Source organism: Cyclopterus lumpus, chromosome 12 (assembly GCF_009769545.1).
Source record: "Cyclopterus lumpus isolate fCycLum1 chromosome 12, fCycLum1.pri, whole genome shotgun sequence".
Lineage (NCBI taxonomy): Eukaryota > Metazoa > Chordata > Actinopteri > Perciformes > Cyclopteridae > Cyclopterus > Cyclopterus lumpus.
The window spans coordinates 5,488,922-5,502,526 of NC_046977.1; the positions used below are offsets into that span (position 1 = coordinate 5,488,922).

Sequence of the window (13,605 nt, forward strand, 5' to 3'; positions counted from 1 at the left end):
GTGGCATTCCAGTGCATGCAGCTTCAGTTAAAGAAAAAAAAAGTCCCCAGAATGCATCACGGTCGTGGTTTACGTATCAGTATGTTGCTCTTAGGACTGCACGATTCAATTAAAAGTGAAATTGTAATTTCAAAACTGGAACTTGGAAGTACAGAAGGGTTATTTATCTGTGAACGTGTTGTCAGAATATTCATCGCCAGCAGAGGCCGCTATCGACAATTCTTGTGTTAACTTCTGTGAAACCACTTTTATTGTGTTGCTACTTAACCTAGATTAAAGTGCTTTATTTATTTATTTATATATATATATATATATATATATATATATATATATATATATATATATATATATATATATGACAACTTCAAAAAGGAAAATTTGTGATTATTGATGAAAATATTCAGTGCCATTTGTTTGTCCAAGTTGTGCCGATCTCGACGCCGTTTTTCACCGTTTATTGAAAAACATGCTTTGAAAAATACAAATACGAGTCAGTGCGAGCCTGTGGGTAGTTTTTGTATTGAAATATATACAATTTGTTAAATGTACAAATACAGACTCAGAGAACAAAGACAATATAACAACACAAAGAGACTTATGCAGTGATTGGGATGTTTGTAATAAAAGCTGTTTTAACAGTTAGCAATGCTACAAAAGGGTCTAATTGGAAAATGAACAACTTCATGGTGAGTACGAGATGATAAAATGTCTTTGTTTACTTTCTTTGATCACTAATTCTTTAATGAACCATTGGAAACATCTGTAAAGGCAGCTGTGATCTTCTGTCGAAGCCCTGCCATGGAAACCAAGATGGCCTCCTGTTAAAAAAAAATGGGGGGGAGGGGAGAGACAGGCAAGCTAAATCAAAACTGCTGGCAGGACGTAAGACATTTAGTAAATGTAACTCGTCACACAAAGTCACCAACAGTCATCAAATGCGTCGTGAGATAGGACCCTCACCTCTGTACGGATGGTCCTGCTGCCCTGGTTAGGGCATGTGTTGAGGTAGAGGTCAAATAACACACTGGGGTCAGTCACTTCCAGGTTCTGGTCCGTATCCACACTGGCCTCCAGTCCCTGAAGACCTCCAAAGACGACCAAAAGATGCCTAAAAAGTGGGATAACTCGAGTTATAATGATCAAATAATTACTGGTGTAACAAGACGAAGGCCTTTATTGGTGAGCACGCCCACTTAGGAGACATGAAGTGCACATGATCATTGACCGGGCTTGTGATGCGTTATCTTTTGTTAGAGAGCATCTTTGGTACATCTGAAGTTGATGGGAATGTCATTAGTTTAGCAAGCATTTCATTGGAAAACCAAAATACTGGACACATTTAATTTGACCCGACGACACGAGAGGAAAAGTCATTGCAATTCATCCCGAGGTGAACGTGAATGTGTGACCAATTTCATGGCAATTGTTCCAACAGTTGTCAACCTCATGGGGGCGCTAGAGGAAAAGTAAGGGGGGGATGGCTAAAGTCAGCCCGCCTCTCGGGACCACAAATGTATTACAAAATATCATGAAAATCCATCTGATGATGAGCTCTTTCGGTCCTGCCCAAAGTCGACCGACAGGCAGACCGAGATTAGCTTTGGTGGCTAATTAAAAATGTCCCAGAGACGACCTCTCCCAATCTGATGGGCTCTGAACATACTTGAATGGTGACAGCGTTGTCTGGTCCATGCTGCTGCCTTTCTCTGATGTGCCAACAGTCAGGTCGTATCCTTCTGCATGTGGACTCTCAGTGAAAACTGCACCTGCATTAACAAACAGACAGCAATGAGGACGAGCCTCAAACTGGATGCTCACACAATCTTTAGTGGGTTGTGGTGGAAGAAAAAAATCACGTGTTTGAGTGCATCACGAGCGAAACCTACTGAGACAAGAGGCCAGACGGACACTGTAACCCCAGTAAATATCTCCTTCGGTCCGGGGCAGATGAGGAGGCACCACGACGCCTTTACACAGTTTGCTCTCTGAGGATGAACAGATAGACGCACACTGAACTGACGTGCAGAATCTTGAGCGCAAAGGAGGACTTTTCATAAAGAAACCAGATGTGAAAAAAAAAGGTACGTTACCTTGCTTTTGTGTATTATTAAGCTTCACCGTGACTCGAAGTCCAGACTGCAGCTGTTTATCAATCCGAACATCCTTTGGGAGAAGATAGATCAAGTTAAGACCACGATGGAACAATATTGTAAATCCAAAATCTTTTTGATGATGGAAGTCTCAAAACATGTTCACCTTTCTCATCCCACAGTTGACCAATGAGCCTTTTCCTGGTTTGTTCGGCCTGTCGAGGACGATTCCTTCCCGGTATTCTGATTCATCGTCCATCCTCATGTGGTGAGGACTGTCTAAAGGGTTGAGCAAGCCTGGTAGAAGAAAAAAAAGAGATCAATAACCTCTGTGGTAACTGTATCTGATCTACACATAGCTCTTTTAAAAACAGAGTGCGTTGATGGACAAAACAATGCAAACAAAACTGGCTCATACATTTTGTGGTTTGAAGATTAAATTAAGATGCATGTTAGTCTGGTCTTTTATGACTCGTGCGTAAGAGGAAACCGTTGCATGTGTTACGGTGTGTTTGAATACATTGCAGCTGCTGGGAGATAATGAAAATATATCTATATATAAAATTCTGGAAAATAATATAGATAGATAAAATGTCATTTCTAAGTGAACATAACAAGCAATTTCAATTATTGGCTTTGAACCCCCCACCCCCGCTGTAAATGACTGCATGAAGAGGAAGTTTGGATCTTTACCTGCATACTGCAAGTCTTGATGTTTTGGGAAAAACCACTTGCGCAGATACCTGGAGAAGAAACGCTGCAATCACAATCTCGTACAATGTGCCGACACCGGCGATGTGATTATAATACAATCCTACTTACTGGGGACATTCCAGGTACTGAAGTATTCTGGCAAGCTGAATACAAGCGTGTCCTTTCTTCCCAACACCTTTGAACTCTCCTTCAACGCTCCTGTGGGGCGAGGAACACATCTTTTCTATTAGCTTTCTAGCTGTTTAAGGTGCGTTTTTTTCTTTAAAATCGTTAACTTACGTGACGTCTTCCCCATATTCATCGAACACGACGATCTCGTCGACACAGAACACGACACAGGCTCGGGCGATCTGTCCGGCCAGGTACGTACGAAGCTCAGTGGACTGAGCGTTATCCAGGACGGAGCCTGGCAGAGCCACGCTCACAGTGTACGCCCGACCTGAGAGAAACAAACGTGAACAGTTCAACACTCTGCTGCACTCGAGTCACCCATATTGTGACAATGCATCAAGTGATAACACGCTTACCTTTTTTGTTCGGGCTCGGCTCGTGTTTCGCTTTCTCTGCGGACTCTCGTCGTTTCTGCTTCTCCAGCTGTTTGATGAGCTTGGCTTCTTTCGTTTGCTTCTTAGCCTCTTTTACTGTTATCGAGGAAGAAGCAATGACATTGGGGAGCAAATTAGAGGCAGGGAGAAGGAAAGTAAGTATCCAAGTTGATGGTCTACGGCACTGGTTGTGATCCTTTTTGGCTTGGGAGGCTTTTAATGAGGAAAGACCTACGCAAGACACCCAGGTTGGAGACTAGTGGTCTCAGAATAGAGGGCATCATGAATCAACAGATTGTAGCTAAATCTCTTTATGGAGCATTTAAGGAAAACCTACACTAATAAAAGTTGACTATTTAACGCTCCTCCACTAGCAAATTAAGTCCAACTTTGACACTTGAGTCTCCGATAACGCAGTGATAACTAGCTAGCTACTTCCCTAAGAAGTAAACATTATCATAAATTCAAACACACATTAAGTATGTGTCTAAATAAGTGCTAACGCGTCATATAAAATGTTATTATATAACTGAAGTGTAACGCTACAGATATAGTCTTGAAAAAAGACGCGTTATAACACATTAGCTTGTTAAAACTGAATAAAATAGCGTGCTAACGGATGTAGCCGTCTTCTAAATGTAGCTAACGTTAGCGGGTTACTCACTTTCTGTCTTCCTTTTCTTCCAGTCCACCCTCTCCTCGGCCTGTTGACGTCAACAAACACGTTACGGGTGACGAGAAGAAAAGTTCACCGTCATTTTGGATGTAAGACAACAGTGTTACAGTACCTGAGAGGGCATCGTTTTCGGTCTTTTCTCTGCAACATCGGTTGGCATTTTCACACACACACACCAAACACGTGAGGTTTATTTACTTCCGGGTCGCAATTCGCGTTTCAAAATAAAAGTCTGACGACGGTTTTATTTGTTGAACTGCTGGGGTTTTGTAACTAACAACTGGGACGTCATAAGGTATATATTAGCCTTTAACTAGTTTCTCCTTCTTTACTTCGATTAGGACCCCAGAATATAAGTGTCAGCTAAATTACATTTCAATTTCCATGAGAAGGTGATAATAATAATAATAATAATAATAACAATAATTAATAATAATAATACATCAGAATACATCAGAATTATTAATAATAATAAAAAGTGAACCTTGAATAATGATTTTCACTTTCAGAGGTTAGTGGGATTTATTTATTGCTGAAAATAGTTTTTACCCCCAAGGAATAAGGCATTTCTTGTCTCTTTAAATGTTCATAAGGTTGTTTAATAAAAAATGACTTTTTAGGGCTTCTGCTCTAATACCAGAAGTCTGCTCGGTTCACATTCCTTTATGCAATAAAAACACTGTGCCAATAAGGCTCTCGGACAGAGAAAGGTAATAATACTGAAGGTGTGGATTTAATGAAAGCTTTATTAAACCTTTTGGATACTTGGACACAAGACAACTGTCTCTGCAGTTACTGAGAAATAGAGTATTGAAAATAATATGTTGTATATTTTTTCACCTGAAAAACAATAGTTATGGCACAGATGGACATTTGATACATGACTGTGTGCTTTATTGTCTTTGACTAAATGTTCTCAAGATGTCATCAGCTGCATCCAGAGTGGAGTCCTCCTTTTAGACAAAAAAAAAGTGAATTTGAGTGACTGAAGTAATGACATGAAAATAGGAGAATACTTGAATCAAATTAAGATTGTGTTGACCTTGATGAAGCAGAATCTGATATATTTGTCAAAGTCCTTTCTGTGCTCTGGGCTGTAGAATGCAGAGACAGGAATTGTTGCTAAACCCTGCAGAAATAACAAGTTCAGAAATACATCTAAATATATCAGTAGACACAATTTATGTTATTGCTTTAGATTAAAAATTATATTAAATTATACTTTAATTGTATACCTTTTCTTTAATTAGCCATTTAACAAATCTGAAGTCATGGGGTTCATCATCAGTGCTCATGAAGTCACTGAAGTCCACCGCTGTCCACAAAGAAAGTTAAAGTTATAATAGTCACACTCGACATACAATACACATGAAGGGTTTCGATTTATTTAGCCACCATATCCCGACCAGTTATGCGTGGTGCAAAAGTCTCTGATGTGTAAATGTATACAATTATTTGTACATAGTTTTTATTGTACTGTTGCCTGTCACGTTATATTAGTTTAAAATGTATCGAGCAGGCAGCATTAGTCACACAAACTGGACTTCTGAATGAAAACAATGACAAATGCAATCAATTCAGAAGTGTTTTTTAAAAAAAAAATCTTCCGGTCTATGAATTAACCTTTAGAAAAATTCTATATTTTGGCCACAGATCCGTACTAATGACACTCACTGACAGACGAGGTGTCTGCGATCATAAAGTAGCCTCCCTCCGGCATGACGGGCTGCAGCCCCGCGCCCCCCAGGCAGGAGGCCAGTTTCTCTCTCTTCTGGTGCAACATGGCAGGCAGCTGCTGGAAGTAGCTCTCTGGAGTCCCGAACAGCTCGTACTCTCTCTCAAATCCACGAGCTACTGCCTCCTGTGGAGGAAATTATTATATGCAGAAACAGATATGACAATTATATATATAGGCTATATATTATAATTTTAAAAAAATCTGTGCCCATTTCTAGACAATTAATACACAGTAATCTGTATTGCTTCCTTCAACATGCAACAATATCATGTTTCCATGCATGTTGTATATAATATTCAAACACGGATTGAAATAGACGGATAAATCAATATCACATTGGCTGATATGAGCTTATTTGATATATATAGGTGTGTGTGTTGGCCAATAAGTAACAAGACATATCAGCACACCATTGCCAAACTTGATTTGAGGTAATTTAATGGGTAATTTGCTAACTTTAAGGACACTTATTTATTTCTTAGAAGAAGAGCTGAACAGACTTTAAGATAAGATAAGATAAGATAATCCTTTATTAGTCCCACAATGGGGACATTTACAGAATTGCAGCAGCAAAGTTGTAAAGTGCACACAAGCCAAAGTAGGATCAAATATAACGACAGTAAATAAAACAGTCTACGGTAGCTGAATAATATATACAATATACAATAATATGTACACACAGGCAGAATAAATATGGCTATTTCCACAGTGTATTGGTATTAATATGGCACAGGTTGGATTGAATGAAGTGATTGAGTGTTATTAAGTGTTTTGAAGTGTTTTGTGGTCTACTGGGAGCTCAGCTGGTTGCGCAGCCTGACGTCTCTTCCATTTATGATACAAAAACAGCGGGGAGATAATTTGGTTTCGAGAATCGAGACTGAATACTGAAGAATCTCATGAATAAGAAAGTCATATTATTTGTAATGATCCAGGAATTGCGTTTACCTGAGCGGCGGTTGCACAATCAAAAACAGACATCTGGTGCATTGCTTTCAGACGTTGGATGATTTGCTCAGAGCCAATCGCCCAGCCAACCTGAAAGAAAACAACAACAACAAAAACACCCCACGCGGCATCATTAACAAGTTGCAGGGAACCACATAATGTGACTTACCGCATTACCTTCCAGCCGGTAGCACTGAAGGTCTTTCCTGCGCTGCCGATGGTGACGGTCCGCTCCCACATGCCAGGAAGGCCGGCTGTCGACACGTTAACATCATGAATGATACGCAGCTCCACACCTCGGGGTGCGTTCTGTTGAACTCGGGCTTGATCTCACCTATCTTCACATGCTTGTTCCCATCATACGTCAGCCACTCGTACACCTCGTCGCTGATGCACAGCACGTCGTGTTTGATGCACAGATCGGCGATCACCTGGAGCTCCTCTGTCTTGTAAACCTGGAATGGACATAAATGTGTGAGAGGCGCCTACGTTCACGTTGAATTCAGCTTCACAAAGAGACACTCTGGTAAAAGGTCTCACTTTGCCCAGTGGGTTGTTGGGAGTGTTGATGACGACGGCTTTTGTGCGTGGAGTGAATTTACTGGCCAGCTCCTCAGGAGAAAGAACCCAGTCTCCACTGGACGGGACGGCGCTCCCCTCGACTTTCTTGAAATTATTAAGAAAAAAAACAAACCCCTGATTAACCTGTAACCTGATAACAAATGACAAAGGCTGCCAAAAGATGCGTCACCACTCACCGGCCTCAGAGGTACATAAACTGGCTTTCCTCCGGCCTTCTTCACCATCGGCTGGTAGCAGTCAAAGAACGGTTCAACAATTATGACCTGAAAGACAAGATCATCTAGTTATAATCATATAACTTGTGCTAAATTAGTTCAAATATATATGTTATGAATGTGAAAAGTGTTTTATCCCTCTTCTACCACTAAACATGTTATATAGTTGATTGTCATACCTCATCCCCTTCCTCAATCAGAGCTTGAAATGCACAGAAGAGAGCCTGATAAGCTCCGACTGTGACCAGCACGTCTTCTAAAGGATCGATCTCACGTCCCACTATCCTCCCGAAGAATTTAGCCAGAATGTGTACAAGAGGAGGATGGCCCTGAGGAAAGAAAGCAAACTTTAAAAGAAACACCGGATACAGGAATTACCTTTACGTAGTGCTCCTCTGACATTCACGGAAAGATACACGTTTTTTCCCAGGTGTGTATTCCCACTTACAAAAGGTCGGGTGTACTGGTGCATTTGGTGTCCTCCACTCACGGCTTTACAAAAAGCATCTTGGACAAATTCGGGAGGGGAGAAGTCAGGAAACCCCTGTCCCAGATTCACTGCTTTGTAGTCGGCTGCCAGTCGTGCGAATTCAAGCCTGTTGGTATAAAACTGCCCGTCAAGCACTAAAAATGACATCGTCACACACATCTGTGAAGATGAACAGTGTGAGAAAAGTAAAAAACATAAACAACAACGGTTTAACAAGAACCGACGTCAGCGGTAACGCGTCCTGTCATTTCATCAAATCTAAATAATGACTAATAAACATGATAAATATATAAATATATACTGTAAATGTGGGCTGACCATGAAACAACTGGGCCCCACCAGCTCTCGCACGTGGGAGCAAGACACTGAGTTGATATTCTTTCAGCCTCTATTTTCTGTTGTTTTGTGTCTCTTATAAACATGAAACATGCCCAAATATCAATTACACATAATCTCAACTTGGGGTACCAATATCCTAACGTTTTAACCAACACAGCAACACCGAGTATTCCTCTTTGTGTTCTTTCTGGACGATTGGAACAGTTTGTTCTCCAGGGAGCAGGTTGCTGACGGGCTGATTGGACTTTGCTGGTGTCTATAAAACTCTCAGGGGTCAAAGGTCCACCTGTGTCATTAACACCTACCACACATTCTTGTGCACGCGCTCCGTACCGCGTGCGTGAAGCCGCCCTGACATGATCATCTGAAAGAAAATCAAAGCGCAGTTGAAGTTTGCCAAAAGCCGCAATTATACGAATGCTCTCCGGTGCTGCTGCTGTCCTCATCTGCTGATGGTTTCTAATTGAACTCTTGACAAACTTCAGTTTAACTTCCTACAACATTAACCCCTCCTCCCCCCCGACCTTTGAACCTTTTGCACATGACAGTACTGTTGTTTCTCTTCAATAACTCTTTATGGAGCAAAATGCAGAGTCGTGACATCGTAAAAGAAAGAAAAAAACGCACACACACGATGTGCCAGAGACAGTTATTACGTAGCAATAGAAAACATTTGTATTTGTTGGGTGGATTTTTCCTTCAACGTCTCTACCTTTAATCCTACAGAAGATTGATTTTAAGTTTAATTTCTCTTTTTATAACGCCATCAGCACATTGCTGACGACGTTAACGAGTCACGCACGCCGAGATCAGGTTGGCTGCCGACTCGCAATCTTTAAATTATGTTCAAGAAAAGATTGCATTTGAATCAAAAGGAGACGTATCTCGAGTCAAACATCTTGCCAATAACTCACACTCACAGCATGCTCGGTTCAGTGTGATGAAATCCATTTATTGAGATTGAAACATGAAGACAGTTGCTGCACATTTTTCAAGTCTCTGAAAAAATACAAACTCTTCCCGGACAACTAAATATTGTAATATACACTTAACAAGACATGAGAACTCTGAAGCTACAACACAGAAGAGAAACACTAACAAAAAAAACAGTGCGGATTCATTAAAAGTTTTATTACAAATTTCTACTTGAAAAATCTAAAGTATTTGTTGTTGAAACCTAAGTAGTTACACAAAGTGCATTATTGTATGGAGAGAACACTGTCTTTAGGTACCCAGCTGTGCCATTAAGACACACAGACACACTGATTATGGCTCATTTCAGTGGCGGAGGCGACCACGGACAGACGGACTCCGGAGAGACGGGGTAACGCTTCATGTGGCGGGACGGTTTTTACTGCGTCTGACTCCACTTCCTCAAGATGTCCTCGGCTGCGTTCAGGGTGGCGTCCTCCTGTCAGACAACGAGAGGGGAAGGGAAGCGCGAGTGAACGAGCGAGGCGGCAGGAGGCTGCGAGCGCGGGAATTCATTTGGGGTTCATCTCGTTGACGTTACCTTGATGAAACAGAACCGAATGTATTTGTCAAACTCCCGGCTGTGCTCGGGGCTGTAGAACGCAGACACGGGGATGGTTGCTAAACCCTGAAGGAAAAGAAATGATGTTGAAAAAAAAAAGTCACGCACCATAAATAAATGTTGCACAAATCACCTTTTTTTTTTTTATAACCACTTTGTATTTCCTGGGGAAAAAAAAGAAAACTACTGCAACACTTGTGCTACTGCTTCAAGATGAATACATAAAATCATAATTATGTATTAAATGAATGATTCATATTTACCTTCTCTTTAGTGAGCCACCTGACGAATCTGAAGTCGTTGGGCTCACCCTCAGTGCCCTGGTCACTCAAGTCCACCTCTGTCAAAAACAAACATGAATTACAACATCAATAAAAGGATAAACTAGAAAAGGTTGTTTTTATTTGGATTGGGGTGTTTTGTTGTTCACTCACTGACAGACGAGATGTCTGCGATCATAAAGTAGCCTCCCTCCGGCATGACGGGCTGCAGCCCCGCGCCCCCCAGGCAGGAGGCCAGTTTCTCTCTCTTCTGGTGCAACATGGCAGGCAGCTGCTGGAAGTAGCTCTCTGGAGTCCCGAACAGCTCGTACTCTCTCTCAAATCCACGAGCTACTGCCTCCTGTTGAAGGAAAAGAGCAAAAAATGGGAAATAAGACACGTTTCAGAGGATTATGGTGAAATGACAATCGTCGCGAAGATTTGATGAAGTGGAAGAAAAACTCTCCTGAACTCTCACCGGTCCTTTAAATTGAGTCTTTCCGATTCATCTTTTAAACCCTTATTTCTTCCTTAAAGTGTCTGTTAGGAAATGAAAATGTTTTAAGGTCATCTTTGGGCAGCTTTGGTACTGAGGCTAAACATCTCAATAAAAGTTGCAGCACTGCTATTCCAAGAAGAACAACATGTCTGGCAGTATGTGGGGGCCATTCTGAGAGATGTTTTATGTCTACAAATTAATCTAAAAACGCTCAGGTTTGATGCATTTACCTGAGCGGCGGTCGGAGAGTGGTAAACAGAGTTCTGATGGATGATTTTCAGGTATTGAATGTTCTGCTTAGAGCTGATGACCCAGCCGACCTGATAAGAAAGAAAAGGATGATCATAACAATGTGTCGTGAAGAAATAAAACACGATTTAAAGACTCAGACAGTGTGTGCATTACCTTCCAGCCGGTAGCACTGAAGGTCTTTCCTGCGCTGCCGATGGTGACGGTCCGCTCCCACATGCCAGGAAGGCCGGCTGTCGACACGTTAACATCATGAATGAGACGCAGCTCCACACCTCGGGGTGCGTTCTGTTGAACTCGGGCTTGATCTCACCTATCTTCACATGCTTGTTCCCATCATACGTCAGCCACTCGTACACCTCGTCGCTGATGCACAGCACGTCGTGTTTGATGCACAGATCGGCGATCACCTGGAGCTCCTCTGTCTTGTAAACCTGGAATGGACATAAATGTGTGAGAGGCGCCTACGTTCACGTTGAATTCAGCTTCACAAAGAGACACTCTGGTAAAAGGTCTCACTTTGCCCAGTGGGTTGTTGGGAGTGTTGATGACGACGGCTTTTGTGCGTGGAGTGAATTTACTGGCCAGCTCCTCAGGAGAAAGAACCCAGTCTCCACTGGACGGGACGGCGCTCCCCTCGACTTTCTTGAAATTAACAAAAGAAAATAACGGTTGCCTTTAAAAGGACAAAGACAAAGATGCTCTGTGATGCTCGGGAAAAAAAGTGTTCACCACTCACCGGCCTCAGAGGTACATAAACTGGCTTTCCTCCGGCCATCTTCACCATCGGCTCGTAGCAGTCAAAGAACGGTTCAACAATTATGACCTGAAAGACAAAAGGTTTGTTCTATTTCAAAGGCTATTGGCCACAAAATTGGAAACCAAAATATGTAGTATGTAATATATACATAGTTATATTATATTATATGGCTAATGGCATACATTTTCGCTATCTCGTACTATTTTCTAACCTGTGCACCATGAGGAGGAGTTTCATCACACCGAAACACTATATTCCAACCTACGTGTACACGCTTGGAGTGTTTTTTTGCTAATTATTGCTGCACTGTGCAACATTATGACTTTGACTTGAGTTGATTGTCATACACTACATGTCATTTTTTTTTTACCTCATCCCCTTCATCAATCAGAGCTTGAAATGTACAGAAGAGAGCCTGATAAGCTCCGACTGTGACCAGCACGTCTTCTAAAGGATCGATCTCACGTCCCACTATCCTCCCGAAGAATTTAGCCAGAATGTGTACAAGAGGAGGATGGCCCTGAGGAAAGAAAGGATACGTAAACACAAGGTGACTCTCAGGGTTTGTTCTGAAGCTTAAGAATACTTTATGATGTTTTTCCCAGGTGTGTATTCCCACTTACAAAAGGTTGGGTGTACTGGTGCATTTGGTATCCTCCACTCACGGCTTTACAAAAAGCATCTTGGACAAATTTGGGAGGGGAGAAGTCAGGAAACCCCTGTCCCAGATTCACTGCTTTGTAGTCGGCTGCCAGTTGTGTGAACTCAACCCTGTTGGAGCAAAACAGATTAGATCAAACAGTTATATATGACCATAAATCATATCCTGAGATAGTCATTACCTGCCTTTTGAGCCACCGGTGCCTCTGCAACCATTTCATCAGATAAGAATATTGAACAATTTTGTACAAACAAGTGAGTAAGAAAATGTACATATTGTAATTATAAATGCTTTAGAATGAACTCATTTTAAAACTATTTTTTTTTTGTGCAAAAATGTTTAGAACTGTCAATGAGTAAGTAAATCAAGGGTTCACCCAAAAAATAAAAAGGATAATAAAAATGATGTTGTTTCAAGTTACCTCGACTTGAGATATTCTCTTCCACCTCTGATGACTGCAATGGCAGAAATACTCTTCTTTTTTTTTTCTTGATGCTGAACAATATGTGATATAGAATACATAATTCTGTTGCAAAGACAATAATTGCTTTTCAATTGCAGATTAAGTAAAATCTGCCAAATAATTGACATTTTGGAAGTGGAAAATAAGAGAAATTGTACGACTTACTGTTTAATACTCAGACCTCAGTCTTGTTTTCTATTTTCTCCTGGATGTTGTTATGTTTCATAATTTAAAAACTATATTAAAAGGACTGTCCCACTTTCAGACAGTTACAATCTGAGCAGGTATTAAAACCTGCATTCATACATTTACGTATCTCCGCTTGAGTCAAATAGTATTACTTACCAAACATTTTTACGGAGACTGGCAGTTCTGCGCGCTTGAAGTTGTCGTGACATAATTGTCTGAAATAAAAGCACATTCATAAATACATTGTGTCGCTGTATGCGTGTCACATTACTGCAGCTGTCATTAACGTTTCTGTATAAACTGCCGATTATTCCCATCGCCCATAAAATATCTGATGCACTAGAAATGTTTCCAAATGTGTTGTTTCTCTTGGTGTGTATTTATTTTTTAAGTAAAGTACCTTAATAACCAGCCAAAGTTCTCGTGCTTAAAAACACTTCCCCTTCAAGCAGCGCTTTATATTTTAATTTATACTTCCGGCATGGGCGGAGCGAGAGTAGTTACCCGGATGTAAACACCGTTCTATGACGGCTGTATCAAGAGCACTGGATACAGAGCCAGAGGTAGAGGCTTGTAACCCCGCAACAAATACCACATCAAGTAATTATGAGAGTGTCATAAAATATTAATGATGACGACACAATAGTGAGATA

The 13,605-nt window shown here is 41.1% G+C and overlaps 3 protein-coding genes across 3 annotated transcripts; all 3 read right to left on the reverse strand.

The window, feature by feature from the left end:
• Positions 1–500: 500 nt before the first annotated feature.
• Positions 501–4,232, reverse strand: spout1 (SPOUT domain containing methyltransferase 1). The gene is made up of 12 exons (XM_034546785.1): positions 4,138–4,232; positions 4,014–4,053; positions 3,332–3,445; positions 3,084–3,243; positions 2,913–3,002; positions 2,784–2,833; positions 2,257–2,387; positions 2,091–2,163; positions 1,887–1,985; positions 1,664–1,766; positions 961–1,108; positions 501–818 (listed from the first exon to the last, which is right to left on the reverse strand). The coding sequence occupies exons 1-12, from the start codon at positions 4,183–4,185 to the stop codon at positions 732–734; spliced, it is 1,143 nt and encodes a 380-aa protein (XP_034402676.1). The 5' UTR covers positions 4,186–4,232; the 3' UTR covers positions 501–731.
• A 634-nt stretch (positions 4,233–4,866) lies between these two features.
• On the reverse strand, positions 4,867–8,695 carry LOC117740872 (kynurenine--oxoglutarate transaminase 1-like). Its single transcript, XM_034547512.1, has 12 exons — positions 8,643–8,695; positions 7,957–8,104; positions 7,688–7,837; positions 7,458–7,556; positions 7,252–7,368; positions 7,046–7,166; positions 6,889–6,965; positions 6,712–6,801; positions 5,700–5,886; positions 5,261–5,340; positions 5,068–5,154; positions 4,867–4,978 (listed from the first exon to the last, which is right to left on the reverse strand). The coding sequence occupies exons 1-12, from the start codon at positions 8,693–8,695 to the stop codon at positions 4,919–4,921; spliced, it is 1,269 nt and encodes a 422-aa protein (XP_034403403.1). The 3' UTR covers positions 4,867–4,918.
• A 571-nt stretch (positions 8,696–9,266) lies between these two features.
• Positions 9,267–13,432, reverse strand: LOC117740871 (kynurenine--oxoglutarate transaminase 1-like). The gene is made up of 13 exons (XM_034547511.1): positions 13,353–13,432; positions 13,109–13,167; positions 12,263–12,410; positions 12,010–12,159; positions 11,619–11,705; positions 11,399–11,524; positions 11,193–11,313; positions 11,036–11,112; positions 10,861–10,950; positions 10,306–10,492; positions 10,135–10,211; positions 9,851–9,937; positions 9,267–9,748 (listed from the first exon to the last, which is right to left on the reverse strand). The coding sequence occupies exons 2-13, from the start codon at positions 13,159–13,161 to the stop codon at positions 9,689–9,691; spliced, it is 1,263 nt and encodes a 420-aa protein (XP_034403402.1). The 5' UTR covers positions 13,162–13,167; positions 13,353–13,432; the 3' UTR covers positions 9,267–9,688.
• Positions 13,433–13,605: the final 173 nt, after the last annotated feature.

What these genes read in the sequence shown, in the direction of transcription:
- LOC117740871 (XM_034547511.1), bottom strand. Translation starts at nt 13,161, where the DNA reads ATGTCACGACAACTTCAAGCGCGCAGAACTGCCAGTCTCCGTAAAAAT. An exon ending in AGTCTCCGTAAAAATGTTTG is followed by an intron (nt 12,411 to 13,108) that starts GTAAGTAATACT and finishes TTGCTCCAACAG; the next exon opens with GGTTGAGTTCACACAACTGG. An exon ending in GGTGGCTCACTAAAGAGAAG is followed by an intron (nt 9,938 to 10,134) that starts GTAAATATGAAT and finishes CTTTTCCTTCAG; the next exon opens with GGTTTAGCAACCATCCCCGT.
- LOC117740872 (XM_034547512.1), bottom strand. Translation starts at nt 8,695, where the DNA reads ATGTCAGGGCGGCTTCACGCACGCGGTACGGAGCGCGTGCACAAGAAT. An exon ending in TGAGGCCGGTGAGTGGTGAC is followed by an intron (nt 7,369 to 7,457) that starts GCATCTTTTGGC and finishes AAGAAAGTCGAG; the next exon opens with GGGAGCGCCGTCCCGTCCAG. An exon ending in AATGGCTAATTAAAGAAAAG is followed by an intron (nt 5,155 to 5,260) that starts GTATACAATTAA and finishes TTATTTCTGCAG; the next exon opens with GGTTTAGCAACAATTCCTGT.
- spout1 (XM_034546785.1), bottom strand. Translation starts at nt 4,185, where the DNA reads ATGCCAACCGATGTTGCAGAGAAAAGACCGAAAACGATGCCCTCTCAG. An exon ending in GAATATGGGGAAGACGTCAC is followed by an intron (nt 3,003 to 3,083) that starts GTAAGTTAACGA and finishes CTCGCCCCACAG; the next exon opens with GAGCGTTGAAGGAGAGTTCA. An exon ending in TCAACTGTGGGATGAGAAAG is followed by an intron (nt 2,164 to 2,256) that starts GTGAACATGTTT and finishes CTTCTCCCAAAG; the next exon opens with GATGTTCGGATTGATAAACA.